Source organism: Aspergillus pseudonomiae, assembly GCF_009193645.1.
Source record: "Aspergillus pseudonomiae strain CBS 119388 unplaced genomic scaffold BDV37scaffold_71, whole genome shotgun sequence".
NCBI classification, from domain to species: Eukaryota; Fungi; Ascomycota; class Eurotiomycetes; order Eurotiales; family Aspergillaceae; genus Aspergillus; species Aspergillus pseudonomiae.
In genome coordinates this window covers 133,333-153,558 of record NW_022476063.1, presented here as the reverse complement: position 1 = coordinate 153,558, position 20,226 = coordinate 133,333, and the positions used below count along the sequence as shown (strand labels likewise).

The 20,226-nt window shown below is 48.0% G+C and overlaps 8 protein-coding genes across 8 annotated transcripts; 5 read left to right on the top strand and 3 right to left on the bottom strand.

Annotated features, from left to right (window-relative positions):
- Nucleotides 1-462: 462 nt before the first annotated feature.
- BDV37DRAFT_194864 (uncharacterized protein) lies at nucleotides 463-1,434 on the top strand. Its single transcript, XM_032079740.1, has one exon. It carries the CDS (start codon nucleotides 709-711, stop codon nucleotides 1,198-1,200), a length of 492 nt encoding a protein of 163 aa, XP_031938268.1. The 5' UTR covers nucleotides 463-708; the 3' UTR covers nucleotides 1,201-1,434.
- A 1-nt stretch (nucleotide 1,435) lies between these two features.
- Nucleotides 1,436-2,672, bottom strand: BDV37DRAFT_194867 (uncharacterized protein). The gene has a single exon (XM_032079741.1). It carries the CDS (start codon nucleotides 2,453-2,455, stop codon nucleotides 1,670-1,672), a length of 786 nt encoding a protein of 261 aa, XP_031938267.1. The 5' UTR covers nucleotides 2,456-2,672; the 3' UTR covers nucleotides 1,436-1,669.
- A 3,755-nt stretch (nucleotides 2,673-6,427) lies between these two features.
- Nucleotides 6,428-7,271, top strand: BDV37DRAFT_256453 (cysteine-rich PDZ-binding protein; the record flags this gene model as incomplete). The annotated part of the gene is made up of 3 exons (XM_032082838.1): nucleotides 6,428-6,656; nucleotides 6,748-6,871; nucleotides 6,961-7,271. Coding segments are annotated over exons 1-3 (373 nt in total), but the record flags the coding sequence as incomplete, so codon positions are not given.
- Nucleotides 7,272-7,417: 146 nt separating this feature from the next.
- BDV37DRAFT_274072 (ribonuclease H-like domain-containing protein) lies at nucleotides 7,418-11,022 on the bottom strand (the record flags this gene model as incomplete). Its single annotated transcript, XM_032085168.1, has 7 exons — nucleotides 7,418-7,720; nucleotides 7,818-8,485; nucleotides 9,172-9,612; nucleotides 9,668-10,307; nucleotides 10,358-10,584; nucleotides 10,638-10,730; nucleotides 10,788-11,022. 7 exons carry the CDS (start codon nucleotides 11,020-11,022, stop codon nucleotides 7,418-7,420), a joined length of 2,607 nt encoding a protein of 868 aa, XP_031938265.1.
- Nucleotides 11,023-11,466: 444 nt separating this feature from the next.
- pex26 lies at nucleotides 11,467-13,190 on the top strand. The gene is made up of 2 exons (XM_032082837.1): nucleotides 11,467-12,069; nucleotides 12,126-13,190. The coding sequence occupies exons 1-2, from the start codon at nucleotides 11,624-11,626 to the stop codon at nucleotides 12,994-12,996; spliced, it is 1,317 nt and encodes a 438-aa protein (XP_031938264.1). The 5' UTR covers nucleotides 11,467-11,623; the 3' UTR covers nucleotides 12,997-13,190.
- A 3,010-nt stretch (nucleotides 13,191-16,200) lies between these two features.
- Nucleotides 16,201-18,007, top strand: BDV37DRAFT_256443 (putative succinate:fumarate antiporter (Acr1)). The gene is made up of 4 exons (XM_032082836.1): nucleotides 16,201-16,637; nucleotides 16,693-16,740; nucleotides 16,799-17,044; nucleotides 17,109-18,007. The coding sequence occupies exons 1-4, from the start codon at nucleotides 16,562-16,564 to the stop codon at nucleotides 17,720-17,722; spliced, it is 984 nt and encodes a 327-aa protein (XP_031938263.1). The 5' UTR covers nucleotides 16,201-16,561; the 3' UTR covers nucleotides 17,723-18,007.
- Nucleotides 18,008-18,206: 199 nt separating this feature from the next.
- On the top strand, nucleotides 18,207-19,505 carry BDV37DRAFT_274069 (twinfilin; the record flags this gene model as incomplete). Its single annotated transcript, XM_032085167.1, has 4 exons — nucleotides 18,207-18,225; nucleotides 18,341-18,993; nucleotides 19,079-19,345; nucleotides 19,389-19,505. 4 exons carry the CDS (start codon nucleotides 18,207-18,209, stop codon nucleotides 19,503-19,505), a joined length of 1,056 nt encoding a protein of 351 aa, XP_031938262.1.
- A 211-nt stretch (nucleotides 19,506-19,716) lies between these two features.
- On the bottom strand, nucleotides 19,717-20,043 carry BDV37DRAFT_274068 (PHF5 family protein; the record flags this gene model as incomplete). Its single annotated transcript, XM_032085166.1, has 1 exon — nucleotides 19,717-20,043. The coding sequence occupies one exon, from the start codon at nucleotides 20,041-20,043 to the stop codon at nucleotides 19,717-19,719; it is 327 nt and encodes a 108-aa protein (XP_031938261.1).
- Between the last annotated feature and the right edge of the window lie 183 nt (nucleotides 20,044-20,226).

Below are 20,226 nucleotides of genomic sequence, written 5' to 3'. Positions count from 1 at the left end.
CATTGCTTACTCCTCTGGACGGGTTCGCATGGAGGGGACGCATTAAATTATCTGCAGATCTTCGATGGCTGCGTGATCCCATCGTCTCTGTACGTCACTGGTTACCGACTGGAAAGTGCGGTGAGTGGGCGGCGCCAATCACGGGAACAGCATAAAATATGTTTCTTAAACCGATTCAGGAGTGGGTAAATATCCAGCCAGTGATTGACTTGGTGATATACAGCGCCATTCTCCAGAGTATGCAACGATAACGGATGTTGTGCACATTGGCCGGAATCAGATCATCCTCCAGTCGGCTGATGAGGGAAATTTTCATGAGAAGAGCAAATAAAAATTAAAATTCTGCTCGCCGGATCGTGTAGGGGAAAGAAAAACAGTGGAGAACTATACTGACTAGACTCATAGTGCAGTCATGGCACCATTCCCCCTACTCCATCCGGTTTAGTCGCCCTCCTCTACGGACTCCACTCAGCTCACTATAAACTGCGGAAATCATATCATCCTGTCGGAAGGGATTGGAAATACGACGAGATGGTCCAATCCCCAAAGGATCTACCGATTCTTGTCCACCTGGAGACTCATGCGCAACCCGGGGCGATGCATTTTAAATTACATCTGCAGCACTAAGGCGGGACATCGAGATTGGACTCCTCTCTGCTTTGCCTTCCTTTTTTGTTTTCGATCACAATCCCTCGGCTTCATCAAGAAATGGTTGATAACCCCCTCAATCTTCCCTGTCCGAATATGCCGGAACTAGTAAAACTTCAAGTTGCAAGTCGTCCACTCTCCCATACCAATTCTAATGTCATAGAAATCAGATATACCAATTGCGAATGCCATTGTTGTCTTTTCTTCAGTGCGGTTCCAGCCCCCATCCCTTGGGTGACTCAGTGGAGCATCCACTGCTTCCAGAGCCGTGGGACAAAATATCCCTCGGTAATTATTTCCCTGCGGTGTAACCCAAGAGGCAATGGATTTATGATATACCAGCCAAGAATGGAAACCCCCGTGACAATGCAGTGCTGTGAGCTCTATTCAGTCCCATTGCAGCCTAACCAACTTTATCCTTCTGCGCTGGATACTCACTTGGGTTTAGTGCCCAGTGATCTTCGGCCGAAGTATAAACGACTGAACTTTCCTTACCTTTGCCTCACCCTGGGCTCAAGTTGTCATTCAACAAAAATCAACGCTATCTCATGAACCCCGCTGCAGATCATGCATGCTCAACAAATTAGCTATGGTCCATGATTTTGGTCACGGATTCTTACTTTGACTCATCCCCAGGGGTAACAGGTCTGTCGTCAGAAATTTTGGTGTCCAATCAAGTGATATTAAGAAAAGATCACACAAGTTTTTAGATTTCAATCTCATAGGGAACGCTATATACCAAAACGCTGGATCAAAGTGTCTCGAAGAAACGAAGAACTGAATGACAGGAAAACACCGGTACGCTCATCATGCTCCTCTGTATGCTTGACATTATATCCTCAAGACAATTATGGTAAATCAAGGGGGGGAACAAAAGTGACTCAACATGTTGGGCCTAACCAGCGGCGCCAAACATGGAGTCGTGGGCTCATAAGCCATTCGTGGGTCGTGGCTGCGCTGATTAAATCCCAAACGGAGAAACACAGATGGTATATTATCGGGAGTAAAGGGCCAAACGTCGTTAGTATATCTCTAGGTCTTCGAACTCAACCACCAAAGAGTCCTGAGAGCCTACTGTGGACTCGCTCAAGACCGGACCATTCATCATCTCCCACATGGTACTATTGCGAGATATGTTATTCGGCCGACTCGCGTAAACTCCCACATGGATAAACTTGTCTTCCACGCCGTAGAAGAACCATGTCACCTCCCGTAGCTTCTTCCACGTGCTGCTCACTGCGCTTGGGGTCAGAGCATATGGAACTGCGGATGGGATCTGATACCAGATCCAGAGAGAGTTACCGATCCGCTCTAGTTTGATGCGCAGCGACTGCACGGCCGATGGTCCGCTGTCGGGGAAGTTGAGCGGTGAAAGACACCAATCAGCTCCATCCGCAGTTGCACTGACCGAAGAGACATTGACGGTGCCCGAGCTAAACTCCATACCCGCTTTAACCCATTTGCATGGTCGTGCGATCTGGGGATATCCCGAACGACTCGATCGCATTCCGGAATCCAATGGGACGCTGCCGGACGAGCAGGACTGTGGTGCGGCTCCAGCAAAAATCACCAGTCCACCTTGATCCCATTCCATTTCCCAGTCCGCACTAACGGTCACTTCTGCGAGTATGAATGGATTTCGTAGTGACGTAAATACAATGGGTGCTGTGGACGTGTCGCCATTTGGAGGCTTCCGCCAGAGATCGGTATTGGGACCCGCGGTAAGGGTAAAATATTCCATGCATTGTGGGAGAGAAAATGTTTCTGGCAAATTCAACGCCGTAAACGACGAGCTGGCTGGAGGCATATTGTTTTTCTTAGGTATCACCCGAACCAGTCGGATTACCAAAGGGAATTCTCGTTCTTTCTTCCTTTTGGTGGGAATCGATTTAATCCGGTTGCTCACTTCTCTCGGCAAGAAACAAAGAGAAATAATGATAAATGCCTGCCTCTTCGGCCTTACCCCTAATTCTCTAATGTCAGCTTCCGTGGTGTCGACAAGCTGCACACACAGTTTTCGGATTTTTCAGCAGCGTGAGCATAGAAAACTGGGTCCGAGTGAGAGTAAAAGTAGAAAGGAGAGGAAGAGGGAGATTATCGATAAGTAAGGTGCTCCAAGGCCAGAAGCAAGGGAGTTGTGGCCTTCAAGAATCCAAGTCCAACCTAGCACTTTTCAAGGCCCTAGTATGGATTGAGTAAGTCCCCCAGGTGCACAGCCAGGAAACAAGAACGGGTCAAGTCTAGACTGGGCGACGATGCAAAATTAAAGCGACGGGCTTTCCAAATATAAATATAAATATAAAAGGAGAGGAAGAAGGATCAAACAATAAACACAAACTTTTAGATGTCAATTGAGAAAAAGAGGAAGAATAATGTTGAAAGCCAGATATGGTGTTTCGATCGGAAAGCCGTGCATAGATCGGCCTCAAGGGAAAGGCTCCAATGGGGAATGAGGAACCAAACATTCAAGCCACAGAGTGACACGAGTATATAAAGTCGCAATGACTAGAGTTGCCGGTAACATGCAAGGTCGGATCTCAAAGGCTTGGGACGATTCGTGGCAATTGAGCCATGGGGGCTGATTTATAGAGTCGGGGCAGGCACTTTGCCCCCCCCTAAATCAGGGCGGAAAAATAGCCAAGCAGTAGAAATGTCCAACGGAGGAAGAACCACTCTGCTGGAACATGTCCTCATTACTCTGATGGTTCCGAGGCGCTGGACACTCGAACCATGTTATTCAAACGTTTCTTTTTTTTTAACCTTCCATCTTCCCGATTTCCTTTTCCTTTTCCTTTTTTTTAAAAATTATTTTTTTTTTTAAACTTCTGCCCTCTGTGCGTAGAAATCATGATTGGATTTTTCTGGCGAGATTTGCTTTTCAGGTTCAGTTCTGCAGCGGATGGGCTGCAGACCAGTTCAGGAGTGGCGGGTCAGATGCTGCATCATTGGGAGACAAGCAGACCACGCAAGTGGTGAGTTGTGGGGATAATGTTGGTCCAAAGCAGCTGAAACAGAGGCCGAAAGGGAAAATAAGTCAGAACAGTCCGAGACGTATTGGCCCGACGCTCGTGGCTAGTTCTGGGGATTCAGCAGAGAACTCACAAGGGAGCTGAAAGGAAAATGGAGAATGGGTGGCAGGTCCGCAGTGGATGGGTGTTAAAGAAAGTAGTACTTTTAGTGTTGTTGCAAGTGGTGTGGGTAAAAGTGTTTATTTAATTGCCCTGTTTGCCACTCCACTCACAATGCGCGATGGGCAACTGCGCCATACCTAGTCCCTTGTGAATGGACGCACTGATGTTTTTTTACCTCCCTCTCTTGAGATATCTATCTATAGAAATTTCTCAGACCTGCCTATTTTGTCAATAGGTTGTGTGTCTCTCATATAAGAAAGCCCCAAGAGTTGGGGTTGTACCCCGGGTCAAACCTACAAACACCCATACCTATCCAACAGAACTATGGTTAGCTGCATAGTAAAACTGATTGCTAGTCAATATCCAAATGAAGCACTATAGCTTGTTTCTGTATGTTTCTGAGTTAAATCGCGTTCTAATCTAATTCCTGCTATCTAACTCGTTGATATAAAATTAGTATGCCTGAACAATCCACTCAACTCGAGAATGGATCGTATACACGGCCCGTAGGAACCTTGGTTCCAGGATAATAAACGGACTGTACTGAATCTTAACTCTTATTATTCCATAGAACTACACAAGCCAGTTCCCAATACTTATTTCTTGGCTCGTGTACTAGTATTTGAGTGTCTTTCGGCTTCTAGCACCAGTGTTCAGCGGTATAATGTCAAGTACAAGGATCTCGATTGCGTGAGCTTCTAGGGACTCGTCTAGACCAAGGAACCAGGCATCATGCGAATGCGGGCACACTCCACAGAATGCGGTCCTTATGTGTTTCCTGACCACCATCTTGACAAAAATTCTGGACGGCGATAGGCTCATAGAAAGAGATACCCTAATCCCAGTGCCTCTCCGTTTAGTATACCCTCCAAATTATTGATGTTCCCACGACTTAGGAGAATGTGACAATCAGGTGTCGGGATCAATAAGAATCGATGGAAATGTCACCAAAAGCCCTCTCCCATTCAGCAACCTCTTACTCCGTACATCACCAACATCTGTAGTCTATCGGCTAGTAATAATCATTTAGAAATAACTGCGTCCCTCATCATCAGACATTGCCCATACTCCCTACTCAGACATATTGATTGTTTGTTGACTGAAACAACGTCGGGGAAAATACTGCATGTAGGCCTAAATTAATGTGACTATATGCAGGGCAAGGCCAATATGCCACAATGTTTGCTTTTGCAAGACTCCCAATTAGGGCTGGGAATTTCTCATACGATAACTCCAACCGCTCTAGCTCAAAAATAAGTCTGCAGTACGGTTCGAAGAAGCAACTTTAACTTATCATGAGCATTGCATTTTATCCGGGGTCAATGTCGATCTCTTCTGTTTTGTTTTGCTTTTTATTCTTCCTTTCCTCTGTTTAACGTTGGTACTTTTCAAGTCTCGGCTTTGTGGATCGGGGCTGTGTCGGGCGCAGGTAGCCGGTGGATCAGCAGTATACGCGATCCATGCTATGCTACATCCGAATCCTCCTTCTTCAGCTCTTCAGCCCTTCTTTTCAAAACTTTGATCTCGGCAAACCTTTTATACTTCATAGTTCAGCTTATGAATGCACTATGACATGAGTGCGAAAATCATACGGAACACTCCGTAGCCGTGAATTCGCTTGCCAAGTTGCGAAGACAATTTACCGATAATGTCAACATATAGTCAGCAGTAAGGAAAAGAAAAGCAAAATTAGGCAAATTCTCCACATGTAATCTATACAAATAGTACACGTTGTAATGCTTGCCCCAAGCCCTATCAAGTGCCTATTTGCATGAGCATTGGTTCCAGTTCAAGTAAGTACTATATCGTTTACAGCCTAATCAATATCCTACTGTGCGACCTAACATCCACATAGAACCTGGCATGGCCATCGCTCACACAAACCAGAACCGGCATATTCAATGGAAAACCATTATACATACTTCATTATCTATGTCGGGAAAGAGCCAACATACCCAACTATATTTACATATCGCTCCTGGTACATTTTATTGGACAAACACAGCTACCAACCATCATGTATGTCTTGTTCCTTTGTTTAGTTATTTCTTTGTTCTTTAATGATAAATACCCAGTTTTAGACCCCAAACTCCAAGTCATCACACTCACACTCCTAGTAAGGGCTCGAATCTCTAGAGACTCGGCCATATCATTGGTGCCAGCATCTATCTAGTAACAGGATATATCCTACACCCGACTCCTATAGGCTCTTACTCCTACTTCCGCCTATTCACCAACACAGTTAGAACCAAACAACTTACCTTACCAAGACCCTCATCTCTTGGGGTTCAATGCAATGCTAACCCCCAAACCCACCAGCCCGCGGATATTGCGGGCTACCCTGTTTACGATAGGAGCCAAGTCACTCCCAAATCTCCTCAGTAACAGATAAGAGTAGATAAGCATACAAAATAAGATAAACAACCCCGTCGGAAGACCGATATTTTCCTACCCTAGTGATATCTATTGGTACGAAACTATGTACAATCCTTCAACTATAGATGCCCGATTTCCAAGGCAGCAAATGCGTCATGCCCCCGACCATCTACTAGTACTAGGGTCTTGGCGCTTGCTGCAACTCCAACCCCAAACGGGAATACCTAGATACGACTCAATTCATACTAACAATACGCAACCCCATCATCAATAACAACCTTCAAAAACAACCCGGAAATCCAAAAAAGAAAGACAAAAAGAACAAGAAGGGAAATGGTCTGCTCAAAATGCCAAAAGAAACTCAAATCCACCGAGCTAGCTACTCCCGGCGTCAAACGCAAAAGTGAGATGTACTATGGCTCGCCAGCGACCTCGGTGGGAGGTGGCGGTGGAGAAGGTAGCAAGTCTAAGCCAACGCTAGGGAATACGGGTATTGGCAAGGTATGCTTTTCATCTTCGTGTCTTTATTAGACTGGGAATTCGCGGGGTTGGGTTTGGGCAGAGGGTCGGCTGACATGGTAAATTGGGATAGAGCAAGTTGCTTAGCTCCAAGGCTAAGAATCCTTATGCTGCTTATTCGTCTGCTTGTGAGAGCTGTAAGACAAAGACGGAGCAGGGGAGGAAGTTTTGTCAGCGGTGTGCTTATAAAAAGAATGGTTCGTTCGTTTATTTTCCTTGTTATTCTTCTCATGTCTTATTCTTGTCCTAATGGTAAACTGGTGGGGGGTGCTAATTGATACCTTAGCTTGTCCGATGTGCGGCAAGAGTATGGCGGGGACGTCTAAGAAGGATCAGCCTATTGTACAGGGACAGAAGTTTAATCTGAAGTAGTCGAAGGACAAATTTAGATCGTTGGTTGATTTGCTGTTCTGCTGGGTTGTTGGTGAAGTCCTTTATACTGCCTTGTTTATATTGGGTATGGATTAAACTAGGTTGCATGGCGTTTTGGGCTTTGTTGATACTGGAAATCAAAGAACGGCTGGAGAATTGCGAATAATGATATAGTAAATTCAAAAGCTAGTTATACATGACATACAATATATATGCAGTTCTGGCCCATTTCGGGCATAGGCACTTCCCACTGGATCGAATCGCTCAGTTTCTTCAGTTCTATCAGTACACTCCTTCCACATCCCAGCACAGGATCTGATCATTCTCAGACAGAATACCTAGCAAGCCGTACACCCCGCTTAACCAACTATTTACCGCTCAGCCAACATGTTTTTGATGTTGCTGTAGTACTGTGGCAGTACAAAGGGGGCAATCTCCTCCTTGGTCAGCCACTTGAAGTCCTGGAGATTCTGCGTGTTGGCAGCCAGATCAGCCTGTCCAGCCATAATTCGAGCCTTCATGAAGAAAGTCTTTTCGCCCAGATGCTCCGTGCCATTGGCCGTGTCCACCCTCGGCTTTTTGAAGTTGTAGACGTGGTGGCCAACGGGGTGGAAGCCCACCATCCAGGTGTTCATGTTAACACCAGCGGCTTGCGCAAGAGTACGTTCAGCAGCCTGTGCGGCACAAGACACGTTAGTATTACGCCCGATATAGAGCAAAGGGAAAGCAAAGGGAAAGGGCACAGGGATAGGTAATCTCCAGTGTACTCACCAGTCGAAGAGTTTCCTCCTGCTCCACCGGAGAGCTGGGGAGCTTCCAGTATCCCTCCTTAGTCTGAACCAGAAGATAGAGTGTCCTCTGAAGGGCCCGGTTCAGGCTTCTCTGGTCGTTCTTCTGATCCGCCTCCGTTACTCGGGGGAATGGCCTGGGGATCTCCTCCTTCTTGCTGGTATCTTGGGAAGTAGCATTGACTGTGGCTTCCGCATCCTGCACAAGCATCTCCACCTGATGCTCCGGTTCGGCCTCGACGGCTCCCACGAGAAGTTCATCGTTCCATGCGTCCTTCGAGTACGCATTGTACTTGCCGATGTCACGCGCGGGCGTCTGGCGCTCCCGGATTTTACGCTTCCAGTCTTCGTCCGCTGGCGTTCCTCGCTTAAAGTAAAAGTATTTGGTGAATGGAAGCGCCAAACGCTCGTTCAGTCGCTTCTGGTAGAAATAGTATGCTTTCTCAAATTGTGAGAGGTCGCGGGTAATCTGAGGGGGGCGGGATAGGGCCACGCCGGCATTGATGGTGTAGACGGGCTTCACAACGGGGAAGGTAGTTGTAGCGGTAGAGGTAGTTTCTGAAGAAGGCTGTGCAGCGGCCGAGGAATAACTGCGGCGAACAAGGGTCTCTTGACAGCTTCTGCACACTTTGGGGTCGGCAATCGAGGGCCCTAAACAGAGTCAGTACGGCATATAATTGGCCATTGGTGTATCGACAAAAGACGTACGCAAAACAGACGCTATGCGCCTGGCACCATTGGATCCCGACGACATCTCGCCGACTGTGTTTGCTGGATACTGACGTGCTTGTCAACAGTCCGATGCCGATATTGCGAGAAAAGTTGGCGGTCACCTGTCCGCTGAGAGAGCACCGGAGACACTAAACCCGGGGAGGTTAGACTCTCAGGTGACCCGCCATTTTTCTTCCTTTAAATTTTCTCCCGTTGTTGCTCTTACTTCCTTTTCTTCTTCACAGCACCTTTTCCTTATCGTCACTGTGTTTAGATTCTCCACGACCAGTCGATCATTTACCGGTGCTCAGAGTGAGTACTTATTTGCGGCTGATTTCGCTAGCGGTACCTTCTTCAAAATCAAGGCATACTGTTAGATAGATGCTGCATACATCCCCTGACATTACATACACTGTTTGCCTGGGGGTTTACGATCCATTGTAGATTATGACGGAGTGGCTCTGTTTTCCATCGCCTGTGAGGAGACTCGCCAATATATCATGGTTGTATACTTGGTAATGTAAAAATAATTCTCCTAGTGAGAGTGCTGGTTACAAATTAGGCAATGTGGCTGGACGCTGGTTCTTCGGCGACATTCCAGACTCTTTCTTCCGTTCCAAAAACACGCAGCTTATTACCGTAGAGCTTCCAAAACTCTGCGTCTTGCCGGGGTATTAGTTCACCATTGGCGACTTTCCGCGTAATGTCGACGGATCTGCTAGATTTACGCGATTTGAGCGCCATATTTTCAACTTGATCTTTAATCTCTTCAAAATCAAGCGCATCAAATCTCGTGCCAAGCTTGGTGCTCGTCGGTGCCTTGAGTGTCGTCTTCGATTCCTTCTCTGCAGTGTCCTTCAGGCTTTCTGGGGCAGCCAAGGTTGTAGTGTTCGAACCCGTAGTATCCGGCTGACTTTTCAATTCTACCGGTTCCAGGAGCTTGGAAATGCCTCCGTCACGGAGCTGAGCAGAGAGCTTGATAAATATCCGAGCTGTAAGCAGGCTGTCATAGCCTGCCTCGTGGTCGATTTTCTGGCTGTTATATTTGGAATGCTGATCATGTATACCTGGTCAAGAATTAGCTTAGCACAACAATCATCCAAGACGAGGCAGTTTCCGCACGTATGTTCGGGGTATTTATATGAAGAAGGTTATCGTTGATCTCGCTCAAAGACGATTTGGGGATGATGGAACCGCAATCGTGCGTAGCCATGTATTTTGTATCCATCAAAATTGGAAACATCTCATGAGCTATTGCTTGGAATTCTTCCAACTTATCCGGAAGTAGACCGAAAAAGCAGCGATAAAGATATACCACATCCGTGAAAAGGTTATGTCCTACCAGCACAGGCCGGCGGGTTTTTAAGCACTGCTGCAATTTGTCAGAAAACTCGTGTAGTGAGACCTGTGGTTCCACGGCTCTCGAGTTTTTCATTATGCCCCCAAAACAAAATGGACCAAGATCTGAGAGATCGCCACCGGATAACGCCTCCATAATCCATCTAAATCCAATCTGTCTCCGGACTTGCTCTCGAGCCCGAGCCATCCTCTGTTCTCGGGTAGCCTTCTCGCGGTCTTCGTCATAGTCGATGACTTGAATGAAAGCAGGCCTACTGATAGTCACTAAAGACGGGTATTCGACCTCTATTAGCTGATGAACAAGCCTCTTTTGAAAGTTGTTCAAGACCGATGGCATGAATTTGGGCTTTCGAGACGCGGTGTAGTGTTTTGGCGGGGGTATGTTGAGATAAGCCTCACGAGCCTAGCGACGTTTAATTGCGGAGCAAAGCAATAAATTCAAAGATAATCTACCTGTCCAAGCGCAAGCCAGTCATCAACAAGATGTCGCACATCCTCCAGGAACGCCAGAGAGTCATGTTCTGTCTCCTTAACGTCGATCATTTTGCGCACAGAGGTACGACCATACCTCTCAGCAGCTCTGGCTATGGCTATTGTCTCTTCTTCTCGTGACAAATAGTGAACACCATTATTATAAAGGGAATTCAAACAGAAACCATTCCCCAAGAGAAATTCAACGGCTTCAATAGATCTTAGTTCCATTATCTCGCAGATACGAAACTTGAAGGCATACCGCTGCTTTGGAAACACATATCCCTCTCCACTTCTAATCTACGGTCGATTGTCGGATTCAGGTAAAGGTTATAGGGTTTTAGAATGTAGGTCCCTGTGTTCATGGCCATCAATACCTCTGACTCAATCCTGGAGAACGGGCATCTCTTACCTGACTCGGTGTCTTCATGACAGATTGTCAGACCAACTTGCACTATTCGATACTTATCGGCTGATTCTTTGACTTCCGCATAACGCTCCTGTAGCGTAGACTTTTTGCTATTTGGCCCACTTGAAGAGCACGCAATTCCAGAAAATTCAAAGTCTATAGAAACGAAACTGCAGGACGCTATGTCATCCAGTATCCTGGGAAGGAAGAAGGGGAAAGTCTTAGGCGTGATATCCATCTCGTACCGTCACAGGAGACTTATGGACACAAGACCTGGGCCGGAATGAGTATACTAGAATCAGGTCAAAATAGTTAATTCACTAGGTAGCAATAATAGTGCTTGCTGAATTGTATACGATCACGTTAATATGCAGATCGGCTTGTATCTTTCATGTGAAGTGGACCAGGGTCCAGTTAGTAATGTGAATCTTAATTCATTTCTCCAGTGGAGCTGTGATATTCCTGCTCCTTGTATATATAACTCAGGCCCGTACAATGTGAAAATAACCAGGTCGTAGTGCAGTTAAACCTCGCAATTAGATAGGAGACTTCCCGATCGTTGTATGGCAGACAGCGCAGATCCACCGTCCCGTGACATCAGACCCCAGATTCGGCCACATCAGATTGAGCCGAGGGAAAAGGAACCCCGACTTGCAACCCGTCCAACCTGAAAGTTAGTGTCAAGACACGTCCTCCTGTTAGCTGCATCCCAACCACCCCTGAGATACAATTGAGCGTGAATTGTGCCTTTAAATCTTCACTGCATATATTGTAACCACTACGCGAACCACATACCCCCACATTAATCATCTATCGCATCCTCCGCTGGCGGTGAAACAATGGCCGCCGAGGATTCCATGTCGGCGTCGCAGTCGCAACTCTCGACCTCCGCATCGTCCCTTTCACCTTCGAAGATCTGCTCAAAAACCTACAAGAAAGCTTCTCAGCTCTTTTTAACTCGTCGCCTACAAGAAACTCTAGTCACTCTTGAACCCATTCTTGTACCCAGTCCGGCAAATGACGACCAATATGCCAACGGTAACGAGTCCCTACCACCGATTGCTATGGCTCAAGCTTCGGTGAGGATCAAAGTTTGGAATTTATACATCACACTGCTGAGCGCGATACTTGACTTGGGACCCGAGGAAGGAAAAGCAACGTTCGGCCAGAAAGAGTGGAAGGCTATTTCCACCAAAGTGCGCGAGGGCGAAATATGGGAGACAGTTGTTCAAACGGGTTATAAAGGCCGCGAGGGCTCAGTTGATGCCGAGGTCGTATATAATTTGTCAGTAATTCTTATCCTGGTCTATTACTGATTCTATTGTGACTAACTACGGGCAGAGCGACATTGTTATTGAATCATTCTCCTTCCCAGCAACTCAATCAGCAACGACTCGAGCACTACCTTTCATCATATGGTCAACCAAACCTGGACATTGCCGAGCATTTGCAGAATTCTCCCAATCAACAATCTAAGGCCCGAGTTAACGGCGGCACCGACACGCCGAGAGATTTGACGTCTCGGGTTAGGATAATTGAGCTTTTTACCCTCCATGTTCTTCCTAGGAACGAAGAATGGGACTATGCGAGCGAATTCATCAACTTTAGCGAGGTCCTCGATGAAGAGCGAAAAGAGATGTTCTTGCAAACTCTCGATGGGCTTAAGGAAGAAAGGGAGCAGGGCGAACTGCGCGCTGCAGCGCTTCAGCGGGAGAAGGACGCCCAGCTAGAGAGAGAAATACAGGAAGCGGAACGCCAAAGGGCAGAGGAAGAGGCCGCTGCGGCTCAGCACGCTCAAAAGGGACATGCGCGTGATAACAGTGAGGTGGACTACGGCATTGAGAAGACCAACACGAACAAAAGTGCCAAGGGCAGAGGGAAGGGCGAGAAGCAATCTGGTAGTAAGGCAAGTACGTCAGCCAATCGAACTGCTTTTTCGCCCACTGGTTCGAAGAAGAGACCGGAGAAGCCTGTATCCCGGCCCGGACAAACGCGAGCTTTGGCAAACGTACTACGCAACCTGTTGCGATATATCTCGAGGACGGTCGCCGGTAACCCAATGTCGTTCGCCCGGACGCTGCTGTTCCTGCTGGGGATCTTGGTGGCACTAAGCAGGCAAGGCGTGCGGGAACGTCTCCGGAGAATCACCGGAGCTGGATGGCAAAAAGTCAAGGGAACCGTCGGAATGGGTGTGAAAGTGAGCTACATTTAGGTTCACATTTTTAGTTTCTTTTATTACCCATAGTCGCTGCCTTACAGGCTAAACATGGGTGTTCATGCGGGCGTCTGGTGGAAACCTAGACTGGATTTTTCCGCCGATGTTATATAGGATTGTTTCTTTTCCTTTGTAAATTTACCTACAAGACTTACGTGCGCTTCAGAAAGTACTTTTAGGACAATAGTCACGAAATAAATATATCAAATAAAATGCCCTACCACTTGTCGTGCCCAATGTTCCTAGTATTACTCTAACAACCGGAATCTACCTTCAAGCCCATGCCACCAGCACACGTCACTTCCTACCAGAGCAAATCCCACAACCCTCATGCCCATTCTTCCCACGCACTCTAGCCCTCCACCACCGAACCAAATTCACAAAGCAATGTGCAACACAAGCCCACTCAACTGTACACGAAACCGGAAAGTTCTTCACCTTAACATGCAAGTCGACCAGCGTCCACATAGCATGCAACAAGATTCCCAGTCCCGTACTCTACGCTCAGACCACGGATATACCTTTACCAGGCCCACCACCGCAGGAACGCAGGCGGATGGGAAAGACATAAACAAACTCCAGTGAGGAAGACATACAAATCTACATCAAATACGACGGTGGATATGACACTTTGGCCCAAACGGGTCTACAATACCCTCGTTGCGAGACGAGAGGAGACCGCAGGCCCGGAATCTATCAATCAGTACTGGATAGTTTGAGATGTGAGGAAGAAGATGCAATATCCGGTATAATGTTTGGTGTATGGGAGAGGGACAGCGGGTCAGCCTATCAGAAGCAAACATTTATATACTACGGATCGATTTTCAGAAGGGAGAGCTCCCGCCGTTCGAGGCGGCTATGTCCATTGTAGGTACAGCTGATTCAATACTAAGTGTACTAGCTAGCAGGCTCGGGCCCAATTGCTTAAACATACTCTTATATATATCCGATAGAGTATCCCCGCTGGACCTCCAGAGCTCGAATTCAACTGTATCCGGTAAAAAAGCAACAGCTCAGTCAGCTGTGCCAAACGCACCTAACAAATTTCGCAATCAACACCTCCGCTAGCACCATTGTATTCGCGCCATCAGCTGACCTCGTCATCACTATATTCGAGGCAGTAGTCGGGGTACATGCCGTGAGGATATATCTCGGCAATATGGCCCGATCAAGAAGCCCGTGCTGATCAGCAGCGAGAATAACTTAGACGGCGGCCAGGGACAAGCTCGGAACGACGAGAACCGACATAGCCTGGACGAGAGTTCAGTGAATGAAGGGGTCTATGGAGCCGGAGGCTTAGTCCCGAGATGGAGAAGATGAGCGCCAGTGTGCCGTAGGGAATGCTACGTCCGGGTCGGAGCACGCCGTCGGTTTTGGCTACACTCGGGAAGTGCCTAGGAGGCTAGGGTGTAGACGATGCCGATCCCGATGAGGAGCTATAGGTGTAGGATGAGGAGAAGGGTTGTGCTTGGGATCTGCTGGATGCGGGCCGTGCGTGCTGGCTGTCTTGTCATTGTCGGCTGCGCATTGGCTCGTTCTGAAGATAAGGTATGCAGGACTGGGTTCGTAGTTGTATGTAGAGTCAGGGATTCATATCGCCTGTTTGGGTTTATATTAGCTTGATTGAGCCTCTTTTCATGGCACTTGGCTCTTGCGTGCAGGTTGATTATTATGAAGATAAATTAAAGGCTCCTGTAGAATCTTGACTTTACGAACGGCGCAAGGCACCAGTAACTTGGAATCAGTGTCCACCATTCTCATGCCTGATAGTTCAAAATGGCGACTTTGCACTCGGTGCCATAAGGAATGTACTACTGTCTGATTTGCTGCGGTTCCTGAACTTCGCTGCTCTCAGGCTCCCAGTGTATGAGCAAGATATTTGCAAATACATGTTATCTTGAGCCGGGATGTGATCGCCCTTAGCTACTCATTTCGATCACCGATTAAACCTGATCCTGCAGCTAATACGAACTGCATATCGCAGGGATTGTCAAAAGTATACATGGGGCTGTTACAGTGCTCCGTTCCAGCATACCTTCAGTGTATATCCACTTCCCATAATACATGACGGTTGCTATGAAGACACTAACAATGCAGAGTCATCATATGCTACGATGCATTCAGCTTTCATGTGAAAGTTGTATAAACAATGTTTGTCGACCCTGAAACGTGAAAGTCTTGGGTCCGTAGATCGATCAAATTCGCATAGATGACAAGGGGTAAATAGTCAGGAGGCGTGGATAAAATATGTACCGCGCGACAGGGCTGAAGAAATAAATCTACAGCCGCCTCCATGTTACCCCCAAAGAACAGATGTAGAACAAGCAAGAAAATCTTATCTTTGAAGCCACTTGGAGTTAAGAATATGAAAAATACCTACCCCTCTTGATCGATCAGTTCACTAATGCAGTTGGACTTCAATTCTTGGTAATTTGGGGTAGAGAGTCACCGAGTAGGGCTACCGTCGGATAAGAACTAAGAAAGGCAAAAGCCTCGGCTGAACGAAGCTCTCATCTTGGCCCGACATCTCCCGTGACAATGGGGTTAGTCAGAGCGAGACGCCAACCCCAGGTTGTCTTACTAGAAGTTATCAATCACAAGCATTTCTAGAGCCAAAGGGCAGCCTTAAGTCACTGATCCTGCACCAGGTGACGACGGCAGCTTGGACTGTCAGTGGCCAGAATGTCTCGTTCAGCATGTGAAGAACTGACTGGCTGAAGACATTAGGGTTGGTTCCGTCATGTCATTGGTGCAGGGTGATGAGGTCACACTCTGGGGGAACCGCACTTGGCTTGACTGCGAACTGCGGAAGAAAGTTGCTTCAAGTTATTTATCCCGATACCTCGGGATGAGATACGTCACGTACGGTAGATGTCTGGCTGACATTGTAGAGAACACGGCCAGCGGAAGACGTGGAAGGGAAAGCAAGCATATATGTAAAAAGCCTACAAAGGCTTGTAGACTGACTGTATTTAATTCCGCTTCAATTCAAAGAACCTTGTTACTTGGACTCTCATGGTGATTCGGTTGAATCGCGGCTGTCTTCCGCTCGTCCAGCGAGCTTCCCTCCGCTTCCCCGTCAGAGCTCCTCCACGGCCGGTTCGCTGTAACAAGAAGCCTAAAAAAGAAAGCCGCCACTTGACCCGAGCCCGTTTAATGATCCCCATTCCCGAAAATTATCTATTATTATTTCTAAATCCTTTAACCCCAGAGTGTGCCCCCCCTTTCCCTATCCACCGATTTAAATACCCTGTGTCAGTTGTGCCGAGGGACGTCGTAGCTATACTTCCGTATCTCCCCGTATTTTAAGGTCGCCCTGTGAATGTCCGATATCGTCGATATCCTTTTCTTTAAGAAAAAAAAGTCATCCCTGGCGCTCGATTGACGATTGAGTCATCTTTCTCTCGACCTCCTTTCGCTTCAATTCTTTTCCCTTTCGCGTGCCGCTGTTCTCCCCATACCGTCGCATTGACCTAGACCACTATACTTCCTCATTGGAAGGGCATTGCACCTCAATTGACTCGAAAACAATTCAGTAATTGCACAACCACAGTCGCCCACCATGTCGACGAAGAGTGCGCAAGGCAATGGCAATGGCAACAGCAAGAAGCCTACCTCTCCGGCTGTGAACTTGATCGGTAAGGCTCATTTTGTCCAACTAAAAAAGGTTGCACGTGCTAACCTGTGAACCAGCTGGTGGTGGCGCCGGAATGATGGAGGCGCTCGTATGTCATCCTCTAGGTATGGGAATACCCAATTCAAGATTTCTTCAGAGGCAATGGCTCACTGTCATGGTTAGATACCGTTAAGGTCCGGATGCAGCTTTCGCGGCGCGCCAGAGCCCCGGGTGTAAAACCCCGCGGGTTTGTTGCCACTGGTGTTGAGATTGTGAAGAAGGAGACCGCTCTGGGTCTCTACAAGGGTCTAGGAGCTGTCCTGGGAGGTATTGTTCCCAAGATGGCTATCCGTTTCACCTCCTATGAGTGGTACAAGCAAATGCTTGCGGATGAGACGGGACATGTCACAAGCAAAGCAACTTTCCTTGGTAGGTTTTCGCGCATCACCTCGTGTTCTATTGCCTGGAAAACTGACAAGTTTCATTCAAACAGCCGGTCTCTCTGCTGGTGTTACCGAAGCTGTGGCAGTCGTCAACCCTATGGAAGTCGTCAAGATTCGTTTGCAAGCGCAGTATCACAGTTTGGCCGACCCTCTCGATGCTCCTAAGTACCGCAGTGCCCCGCATGCACTTTTCACCGTGATCAAGGAAGAAGGGTTCAGCGCTCTTTACCGTGGTGTCTCCCTGACAGCCCTCCGACAGGGAACAAACCAGGCTGCCAACTTTACTGCATACAGCGAGCTGAAGGCTGCGCTCCAAAAATGGCAGCCAGAGTACGCCGATACTCAGCTCCCCTCTTACCAGACGACCGTGATTGGTTTGATCTCCGGTGCCGTCGGTCCCTTCTCCAACGCCCCCATCGACACAATCAAGACGAGGCTGCAAAAAACCCGTGCTGAGCCCGGCCAATCAGCTGTGTCACGTATCATGGCCATCGCCAATGACATGTTCAAGCAGGAAGGTGCACGCGCTTTCTACAAGGGTATTACTCCTCGTGTGATGAGAGTGGCTCCTGGTCAGGCCGTCACCTTCACCGTGTACGAATTCCTCAAGGGCAAGCTGGAGAAATCCAACTGGGCCTTTGTGGGAGGTAGTTTTGAGGAGTAGATTTGGCACCCCTGGAGGGAGTGGCCACTGCGTGTTCTCGAAAGCATTTGATACCATGAGCATGGTGGCGTTTTCGATTGCAATGCGATCTCTGCATCATCAGTACATATCATTGTCGTTATCTTCTGGGCTTCTTGACGGCCGTTTAGATTTGATCTTATAGCGTGGACTGTACATAGTTCTTTTTCTTTTTCTTTCTGTTAGTTTTGTTGTTATACCTTTTCCTATGTTCAATTAGTGAAGATATTAAACAAATTCGAGACCAAGTTGCCTTGAATCGGTTGAGTGAAGACCAGTTGTTTAGAAAATAGGACAGGTAAATGTCGGCGTAAATATCCCGAAAACTAAGGCTAATGCTAAGACCCCACTTGTCCAAGCACACCGCTTCTGACATCCCCTCAGCAGTCTCCAGAGACAACACCGCAGCCAGGTTGACAAGTCACATCTACACAAGAGACCAGGCTACGGCGGGTGTTCATTGAAAATGCAGTCAGGAATCTCGGGTAAGCAGCCATACTGCAGGGTCTTGCATCCTACGATTACCATAAAGCGTGCCCCGCGGCTCTCTACTGGACCGAAGTATGCACAGGAAACACTAACAACCATTATATTGATTAGTCTCTTCGGAGCTACATGATGCCTTCAATAACTTCGTCTCGGACTCATCAATCTTCTGCCTCCCGGTGAATATCACCGCTGAGAGTCTGACTCCCCTTTCGCCCATCCCCTTCTCCTCTCCGGGTGCTTTCTACCCCTCTCTCTCTCAGCTCTCCTCCGTCCTCCAGCCGAAAACCCCCATCTATCTTCTTCTTCGCCGTCCGGAGTCTGGGTCTTCGTCTCTCGTCGCCTTGACCTACATCCCCTCCAATGCTCCGGTGCGCGCCAAGACCCTTTTCGCTTCTACCCGTGCAACGCTGGTTAGGGAACTAGGCAGCGAGAAGTTTGCCTCGACTGTCTTCGCGACTGAAGAGGATGAGATTGTGGGTCAGGAGGCGTGGAAGGAAAGAGATGCCGAGAAGAACGGCTCTAGCAAGAGCCGTTCTCAGCGCGAGGAGCTCATGGGCGAGAAAGAGCGGGAGTTGGAAGCCGTCCGGAGAGCCGAAGATGAGGCGAGAAGTGGCACCCCCGGTAGGGACATCGGAATCGGGGGTTCCTTTGCTAGAAGAAATGGTAGTATCGGAGCACCATCCAGCATGCAGTACAAGATGCCTGTAGATGACGAGGCAAAGAATGCTCTGGGCAGTCTCCAGCCGGGTGACTTGGTGCAGCTGGTAAGTCCATGTGGAGAGCGAAGAAGAATTTCCAACTTGTTGAAGGTTTTGATTGAGTGCTAACTCTACTTTCCCCTAAATACAGGCCATTGATATTCCAAGGGAGACATTCGTCCTTGCTGGGGTAGAGAACGGGACTGTCCCCAGCTCCGTCGAGTCTCACATCTCCCCATCTTCGCCACGTTATACATTTTATCATTATCCCGATACTGACGTGGTGATCTTCGTCTATACTTGCCCGTCGGGTTCGTCGATCAAGGAGCGTATGCTATATGCTAGTTCCCGAATGTACGCCCTCCAACTGGCCGAAGACCAAGGTCTGAAGATTTCTAAGAAGGTACGAGTTCATGTCGTGAGCAGATGTTTGATTGAGACAATTAACGATGAGTGTGCAGATCGAAGCATCTTCGCCCGACGAGATCACAGGCGACAGGCTGCAGGAGGAAGTGAGCCCGCCACAAAACGACGGACTAAACCGTGGATTCGCAAGACCGAGAAGACCCGGCAGGTAGAGGGTGCTATCTTCCAGCCTCCTAGATTGCTATCTTTCCATCATCTCTCTTCTTCTGTAATTAAGTTATCTTTTGGAGTTGCCCGAGACAGCGGAATCCTTGGCTTATCGCTCTAGCAAGGGACAGGAACGTAGAACGCGGAGTAGTCATTTCCGCCATAGACTCGAACCGAACAAGACCGACAAGCGGTGAAAGTGACCATCGCGCGGGGTCAATGATTTCGAAAACTTTTCTTTTGGTAGAATAAGTCCGTCCTCGAACTTCCCAGGTTTATAATCTTCGGACACCCGTCTCGATCCTTCTCTAGTCGCGTACATTCAAAGCAGTAGAAAGCATCACTGATTCCTTCGCCACCGCAGACGATGCACTTGTTCTGGTAGTTACCGAACGAGCACTCATCGCAGATCCGAACGAGAGTCGTGGGGCGCACGTAGGAATCGCACACGGGGCATTTGCCGTCACACTTGTCGCACAGTCGGCCGATGGAGATACCCGGCTGCTTGCGGCACATAACGAGATCGGGGTGGTGGCGAGACATGGTGACTTCAGAAAGCGAGACAAAGGCAACAGACGCTCAAGTGGAATGGCTAACAACAGGGTATAGAGAAAACTCCGAGTGAAAAACGTTCTTCGCGAAAGAAAAGTTTCAATTATAATGATTGGCAAATGCCCTAGTAAGTGTTGTAGGACAGAGGGAGTTATGAACCTGAGCGAAGGTGTT